This window comes from Haliotis asinina, chromosome 7, assembly GCF_037392515.1.
Source record: "Haliotis asinina isolate JCU_RB_2024 chromosome 7, JCU_Hal_asi_v2, whole genome shotgun sequence".
NCBI classification, from domain to species: Eukaryota; Metazoa; Mollusca; class Gastropoda; order Lepetellida; family Haliotidae; genus Haliotis; species Haliotis asinina.
The window spans coordinates 13149201-13158224 of NC_090286.1; the positions used below are offsets into that span (position 1 = coordinate 13149201).

Below are 9024 nucleotides of genomic sequence, written 5' to 3' on the forward strand. Positions count from 1 at the left end.
AACTGACATATTCATAAGAGCATTTTGCCAAGAAACGTTTTGGGCAGCTACAGAAAACTATTTGAATGTTGAATTGCTCTGAATTGTATTTCAGGGTGCAGTCGGTTCTTCAGCCCAAATTTAATTTTATCTAATTGGCTTCGTGTGTTTTGTCTTCCGTCTAGTGCATGACTCACGAATGTATTCATATGTTCGTGACACAAGCCATATTGTTCACCCCGTCAGTGGCAAATAGTGGAACTGCGTCCGTTCGGGCTGCAGGTGGGCTCGTGTGTACCTGGAGTATATATAGCCGAATATGTGTGCATGCACATGCATATATTACACTGATAATGACGCTAGAACATAGTGGGCGCTCCCACAGTGAACCCTCTTCAAGGGATACTATCAATACAGGAATAAATACCTATTTTCGCCAGTTGACACGTGAGTAAGCGAGTTCGTAGTTTACAAGGCACCCTTTCCCATGTAAACAAGCGTTGTCAAAACATTAACAAAAAGGGAAATAAATCTGGTTTGACATGAGAGTTTTGTATTTTATGCCGCTTTGAAGGTCTTACTCTTGTAAGACTCCAATGAAAGGCAAGAGCTTGTTGGTGCCGGCATGCCTATAAACATCAAGACAAATCAGGGACTAGAACCCATGTTTGGTGTGTGTGTGTGTGTGGGTGTGTGTGTGTGTGTGTGTGTCCCCGTCCGTCCGTCCGTCTGTCCGTCCGTCACTCCAGTTCGTATTTTAACCATAAAAGGTCAATACAACATCAACATACAATACAGAAAAAAACACATTTTAATAGCACATGCATTAAACACAGAGAATGGGAACTATAACTTTGTTTAACGTTATTATTTAATAATAAACAATATTTTTTCATAACAACAATTTTATCATTTAAAAAATTGCATTTGACATTAGAGATAATATTTCTTGACTTTGTTCGCCCCTCTTTAACAAATTCTAATCAGAGTAGACGATAAAGCTGTCAGAACATACAACACGAAAATCCTGAACGTTTCGCACCAGGCACCATTCCGAGAACAATATGGCAGGATTGCTCTCGCGAGATCCCTTCTTGTGCTTCCTCCGCCAGACCCTACGGCTCCGAAATGATTTGTAGTAATCAAATTTTCGCTCTACACGCTTGGGGCCGAGCGATTACCGTTAGCATCGTGTGTGGGCCTCTTTCTAATTGTATCTCATTTACCGTTGCCGAGAATGCCTCCCTTGTTGGTTTATCTTATGAAGGAAAATACGTTTATAAGGTGTATAAACCTAATTTATCAAACCATGATGCTTTCAGTCATGAATAAGAATTCTGTATTATGAGTAGGAATTCGCGTTGTGTTAGAGAAGGTAATAACGAACTGGTTTTTTTTCGCAGCAGTCCTTGGGTCATACACGGGCGTTTCAATTTAACTTAATTGCTTTGATAAACTTGTTTTGACATCCGTTACCGACATCCAGGCAAGGTTAAGGTGACTTGAAGTTGCTACATTCGTCTCTATCAGGGTGTAGTATTGGCTGATAGATGAAACATATATCTTTATATGAAAGATAGTCATATTGCGTTCTAAACGCCGGACCACCTACATCGAACCAGAGGGCGCATGTTGTTTGCCTTCAGTTTTTCACAGATGGCTGTTTGTGAGACATTTCACTAGGTTTTGCCATTTCCGCAAAGCGATTTTAAATTTCCATATCTTCAGAAGGAAGATAACACAAATGGTAAAATGGATGTAAAACTTCAGCTATACGAACTTCACTGCATACATATTTTGCCTCTTTCTAGATTGGAAAATGCCCACTTCATGTTTATCTTCAGGCTGGACTAAAATAATATTGTTGATGTCTAGATGCTTTGGAATATGCGGGTGTGTGTTGTCTCGGGGTCTATGTGGGAGTCACTTGGGTAACTTTGGCAGGCTTATATAAATCGTGACAGTCGGAGTTTAACCGGACTCAGGTGGACAATGTAGTGGTGTGGTGGAGACGAGTGGACCATGTAGTGGTGTGGTGGATACAGGTGGGCCATGTAATGGTGTGGTGGACACAGGGGGGCCATGTAGTGGTGTGGTAGAGACGAGTGGACCATGAAGTGGTTAGGTGGATACAGGTGGGCCATGTAATGGTGTGATGGAGACGAGTGGGCCATGTAGTGGTGTGGTGGACACAGGTGGGCCATGTAGTGGTGGACAGAGGTGGACCATGTAGTGGTGTGGTGGAGAATACTGGACCATGGAGCGGTGGTGGAAGGGGGATACGGGTGGACCATGTAGTGGTGTGGTGGAGACGAGTGGACCATGTAGTGGTGTGCTGGACACATGTGGACCATGTAGTGGTGTGCTGGAGACGAGTGGACCATGTAGTGGTGTGGTGGACACAGGTGGGCCATGTAGTGGTGGACAGAGGTGGACCATGTAGTGGTGTGGTGGAGACGAGTGGGCCATGTAGTGGTGTGGTGAACACAAGTGGGCCATGTAGTGGTGGACAGAGGTGGACCATGTAGTGGTGTGGTGGACACAGGTGGACCATGTAGTGGTGTGGTGGAGAATACTGGACCATGGAGTGGTGGGGGAAGGGGGATAAGGGTGGACCATGTAGTGGTGCGGTGGAGACGAGTGGACCATGTAGTGGTGTGGTGGACACATGTGGACCATGTAGTGGTGTGGTGGTGAATAGTGGACCATGGAACGGTGGGGGAAGGGGGATACGGGTGGACCATGTAGTGGTGTGGTTGACACAGGTGGGCCATGTAGTGGTGTGGTGAACACAGGTGGGCCATGTAGTGGTGTGGTGGAGACGAGTGGACCATATAGTGGTGTGGTGGACACAGGTGGGCTATGTAGTGGTGTGGTGGACACAAGTGGACCAAGTAGTAATGTGGTGGAGACGAGTGGACCATGTAGTGGTGTGGTGGACACATGTGGACCATGTAGTGGTGTGGTGGTGAATAGTGGACCATGGAACGGTGGGGGAAGGGGGATACGGGTGGACCATGTAGTGGTGTGGTTGACACAGGTGGGCCATGTAGTGGTGTGGTGAACACAGGTGGGCCATGTAGTGGTGTGGTGGAGACGAGTGGACCATATAGTGGTGTGGTGGACACAGGTGGGCTATGTAGTGGTGTGGTGGACACAAGTGGACCAAGTAGTAATGTGGTGGAGACGAGTGGACCATGTAGTGGTGTGGTGGACACAGGTGGGCCATGCAGTGGTGTGGTGGACACAAGTGGACCATACAGGGGTAGTGTTGGGGACACGGCTTTGTCAAGCATTTATTTATTGCCTTCCTATAAAGCGGAATAACGTCGCATCCCTTTCTCTCTCACAGACACGTACATGCACGCACACAAACGCACACACATTCACTGAAATTCACAAATAAAATACATGTACACGCCGCATGCCGATTTAGTGGGCTTCTACTGCATATACAGCACCGATGTATTCAACGAACCCGAGATATTTCGGTCATTAAACCCTGGAAGTGAACTCAGTAAACGAAGTACATACGACAACCAAGTCTGTTGATATGTTAGATAACTTACATATTGCAGGTGCGACGGAGAGACATTGCGGCCCCATTTGTTATTTATCCAGATACTTTTAAAATGTAGAAACCCCGTGCTCAACCCCCTGTGAACGTCGTCCGTGTTTACGTTGAGGTCTAGCCTATACGTTCACACTGTGGTGAGTACTCCGGCTGTGCTCTCAAGAGAGGCATAGAAAACCTTAAGCATACAGGAAAATGTCGATACAACCGGTTATCGCCATATCGCGATCCATCCTTCTGAAAAACATGTCTTCTGATCACCGACCTCCCACGTAGATGCTACGATAACAACGCAAAGTGCGTGCACTATATGTTCAGTGGCGGGAAACGTGCTTCATGTCGTCTGTGTTTTTTCTTTGGCTTTGCTTGTCTTGAGTGTCGGGTCAATGTCGAATATTTGCAGAGAATTATTGAAGAAACATACTTGTTCTATGGCTCAAATATTTACCATGTGAACACTGCGATAAGACAAGGACATATATGATCGTTAGTACTTGCTGTCGTCGCCGGTGTAAAAGATGCGGGGGAGATAATGATGTTGACGGCACGGGACCGTCCCACCAAGTAAAACATCACACTGCTCCGACCAATGCCTAGTTAAGACTTCTTTGTGAAAAAGTGTTTTCTTACGTTCATAAGAAAAGTTCTTGAATATGCCGGAACGTGATTCTTCGTATGGGAGAGGACAAGGTGTGAACACTCTCTGAAATCCGTGCATCACGCACCTGACGTAATCACGACTTTTTCCAACTCTACTCGTGGGAAGTACCAACGAATTCAAGGATATGTTTTTTTCGTAGTTGATGGGCGATTGCGGTTGTCGTCCGTGCATGTATTTGTGGATGGAAGGGGGATCACTTGAACAAAACCATTAATTAGCAAATGAATGTTCTTGCCATAGCACGTTAGAGTTGTGATTTGTCGCAGATATCAACCACATCAAATAACATACCGGTCTACTCTGTGTTTGGCCCTTACATCAGATGTCCATCCATTGAAATATCCAACCATTAGATGCTTATCCACTGAAAATCCAAACTTCAGATGCCCATCCATTGAAACATCATCCCATCAGATGTCCATCCATAGAGATTTCCACCTATCAGATGTCCATTCATTGAAATATCCACCAATCAGGTGTCCATCCATTGAAATATCGAACCATTAGATGCTCATCCAATGAAAATCCAAACATCAGATGCCCATATCCACCCATCAGATGTCCATCCATTGAGATATCCACCCATCAGATGTCCATCCATTGAGATATCCACCCATCAGATATCCATTCATTGAGATATCCACCCATCAGATGTCCATCCATTGAGATATCCACCCATCAGATGTCCATTCATTGAGATATCCACCCATCAGATGTCCATTCATTGAAATCTCCACCCATCAGATGTCCATCCATTGAGATATCCACCCCTCAGATGTCCATTCATTGAGATATCCACCCATCATATGTCCATTCATTGAAATCTCCACCCATCAGATGTCCATCCATTGAGATATCCACCCATCAGATGTCCATTCATTGAGATATCCACCCATCAGATGTCCATCCATTGAGATATCCACCCCTCAGATGTCCATTCATTGAAATCTCCACCCATCAGATATCCATTCATTGAGATATCCACCCATCAGATGTCCATTCATTGAAATCTCCACCCATCAGATATCCATTCATTGAAATCTCCACCCATCAGATGTCCATTCATTGAGATATCCACCCCTCAGATGTCCATTCATTGAAATCTCCACCCATCAGATATCCATTCATTGAGATATCCACCCCTCAGATGTCCATTCATTGAAATCTCCACCCATCAGATATCCATTCATTGAAATCTCCACCCATCAGATGTCCATTCATTGAGATATCCACCCCTCAGATGTCCATTCATTGAAATCTCCACCCATCAGATATCCATTCATTGAGATATCCACCCATCAGATGTCCATCCATTGAGATATCCACCCATCAGATGTCCATTCATTGAGATATCCACCCATCAGATGTCCATTCATTGAGATATCTACCTATCAGATGTCCATCCATTGAGATACCCACCCCTCAGATGTCCATCCATTGAGATACCCACCCCTCAGATGTCCATTCATTGAGATATCCACCCATCAGATGTCCATCCATTGAAATATCCACCCATCAGATGCCCATCCATTGAAATATCCATCCATAAGATGTCCATCCATTGAAATATCCACCTATCAGGGGCCCGTTTCACAAAACTCTCGTAAGCCTAAGAACTCGTAAGTTTTCTCGTAGCCATTGTACCTCCTATATTGTAACACAGGAGCTACGGATGCTACGAGAAAAGTTACGAGACCTTAGGCTTACGAGAGCTTTGTGAAACGGGGCCCAGATGTCCATTCATTGAAATATCCACCGATCAGATGTCCATCCATTGAGATATCCACCCATCAGATGTCCATTCATTGAGATATCCACCTATCAGATGTCCATCCACTGAAACATCCACCCATCAGATGTCCATCCATTGAGACATCCACCCATCAGATTTCACTCCACTGAAACATCCAACTATCAGATGCCTATCTTCTAAAACACTCGTCCATTATATGTCATCTTCTGAAATAGCCCGTATGTTAGAAGGCCATATGGATGCGCATCGACACCTTCCATCAGTGCTTTGACCATCCGTTTAATAGGTTTTTACGTATGCTTATTCCGTTAGCACAAAAAAAGTCTAAAAGTATGATTACGAAACAATCGATTGAAGTACTTGTATAGTATTTTGTAGAGACCCAATATAACCCATGAAAGTCAAGAATGTGTGGAAAAGTCTAGATTACCAGAAGAATGTCTCTGGGTTCTTTTTTTATTTTATTTCACGAACATTTTTTATCAACTGTTCATGTAATGTAACTTTATTTCCAAAGCGTGGATGGTTGTCCCTTTGGAAGGGAGGTAACAGCTGTGGTGATGTTTTTGACTGAATGCGTTAACTAGTTAAACTATTCAGTTGCGCAAACGCCGAGCGCATTCTTACAAAATGACATTGACAGACAGGCTGCTTGTATCTGAACAAAAATTCATTTTTGTAAATAATGTATTCCTATGTTCGAAATATCCCTTCCCTTGATGTTTTAATCAATCTAATTTGTTTCGCTTTTCCAGATGAAAAGTAGCAGATCCGTTGAGAAGTCATCGGCGACATGTTTGAGTGGTAGTAGTGTTTTCTCAGCTCCTGATATGGTAGTTTCGACACGAAAACGCAACAGCCTACTGGTATCGTTAGTATCGAATGCTCAAAAGATAAATATTTTCATGCAGCGTTACTAAAAATATAATTGAAAGCAGTAGACGTTAATTGGGGAATGCTGTTCAGAAAGTGAAACAAACACTAAATTTCCGCCTCTCTTGTCGTAACCCGTGATAGCTCAGTTGGTAGAGCGGAGGACTGTAGAGGCTAGTAGCTGTCATCCTTAGGTCGGTGGTTCAAATCCGCCTCGCGGGAACTTTTTGTATCTTTATATAGGATCTAATGTTCATTATTTGTTTGGTATGTGTTGTTCCTTTGTTTTACAGTAACGTCAATAAATTCTGATTTTGTCGTATATATTATACTTGTTATATAGAGGTTGATTTTAATGTACACTACTGTATTTGGATTATGCTGTTTCAATGAACATTCAAAGGAAGATAGTGGTGGTTAAACCTATAGGGCCTAGTCCATCTCAGTACATCAGTACCGATTTATATCATATACTCAATATTAATGGCAAAATTAATGTTTCAACTGTTGTTTAATTCAGTACTGCACTTGAATTTTGTACTGCCACAAATGTGTACTGATGTGTATAAGTCACCATTTTACATTCAGTTTTTGCACATTTCCTTGTTTGTGGGTTTCATCATAAAACATATTGTTTCAAATTAAATACATGTGTAAGATGATGTCTTTCTGATCTGTCTAGTGAACCATTAATTTTTCATGTCCATCTAAGACATCTCACTGGTATGTCTTCTCTGTGTAAAGTTGTTCAACTTGACCTGGTTCTAAGACTATTATAGCAAACTTTTACACAATATCAATATAATAAATGAGAAAAACAAATTTCAATTCATTAACATGCAAGTTTCATGCACAATGGTGAAGAATGTGTGAGTGGGTTTTTTTTCGTCAATATTGTGTTTCCGTGAAATATGGTTGATTGACAAATAAATGCAAAAATAGGATGGGTGTTTAAACATCTACCTGTTATGTTGACTAGATATAACAGAGCAACCTACTGCATGATTGAACTATGATGCATACAAGAACATAAAAGTATCTTGGTGCACATGGAATGGTTAGGCACTGCACATGCAGGAACTGAGTATTTGTTTCAGGTTTGCTGACATGCAAAATTTATGTCCTTTGAAAGATACATTAACATTGGACTGTTGTTTTTGCGCTGACAAATGTCAGTGAGCCTATATAATTATGAAAGGTAAATATATCACGAACAGAAGTTAAAGAATAGCTTCTTTCATCTTACTACAGATAATTTGTAATGTAGACCTAATCCCATTACTTTCATGACACTTCTTCACACCTATATATGTGCACCTCGATCCTTATTCAGGTCATCACTTGCTTGATAACTGTACAGTCAAACCAAAAAATAAACTAAACGTCACACTGTTCTGTAATCTGATTGGTTAAAAACATGATCAAATGTTGTTTGATTCCCAGAAACCGCAAGACTGTTCGCTGTGTATTGACACATAGAAACATCGCAAACAAGTATTTTCTTGTTTCTTGTGTCATGAGCAGTGCTCAATCAAGGCATATTGTGACACAAAGTCAGAATGATGTCACAAATGACCAGCTCCAGATGCTACCATGGGAACCAGTGAAACAGCCAGCTGATGCCATTTCACTGCTGTACCTGTACTCGATGTAAACGAGTGCAGACAGTAAAACCCTTTGGTTTACTTTTTTGTTTACAATGTTGATAAACATCATGCACTGGCCAATTTCTGGGTGTTATTAGGTATTTGAAGCACAGGAATATTTCATTTGAAACCTCCGGCTGACACTGTTGGTTTCAAATACATTCCTGTGCTTCAAATACTCAGTAACACCCGCAAATTGGCCAGCACATGATGTCCTAAATATCGGTTGTGTCGAACTCATCCCTTTGTCCCTGCCAATTTCCTTATCCAAGTCATTACTTTAAGCTGATGGATGTGTCGAACAGTCAGATAAGTCGAACTGTTCCCATGGTCCAGACGACTTCGACAATATGGGGATTGGACTGTTTTAGTACCTGTACCGAAATGTAACTCCAAATGTACTTAAGTTGTTGATCTGTATATTGATATCTTTCATTAGTTCTCCCACTTCCAACTTGCCTCTCAAACAAGTTAATTTGTTACGTGTAAGAATATCATGTTCTTCAACATCTGTTGAGGACCACAAATCATTACAAAT

General features: G+C 42.2%; 1 protein-coding gene and 1 non-coding gene across 2 annotated transcripts; one reads left to right on the forward strand and one right to left on the reverse strand.

Annotated features, from left to right (window-relative positions):
- Window positions 1-1925: 1925 nt before the first annotated feature.
- On the reverse strand, window positions 1926-3275 carry LOC137291312 (uncharacterized). The gene has a single exon (XM_067822615.1). The coding sequence runs from the start codon at window positions 3273-3275 to the stop codon at window positions 1926-1928; it is 1350 nt and encodes a 449-aa protein (XP_067678716.1).
- A 3699-nt stretch (window positions 3276-6974) lies between these two features.
- Window positions 6975-7062, forward strand: Trnay-gua (transfer RNA tyrosine (anticodon GUA)). Its single transcript is given in 2 exon segments — window positions 6975-7011; window positions 7027-7062. It is a non-coding gene; the product is annotated as a tRNA-Tyr (tRNA).
- The last annotated feature ends 1962 nt before the right edge of the window (window positions 7063-9024 follow it).

Coding starts and splice junctions, on each gene's coding strand:
- LOC137291312 (XM_067822615.1), bottom strand. CDS start 3,275: ATGCTTGACAAAGCCGTGTCCCCAACACTACCCCTGTATGGTCCACTT.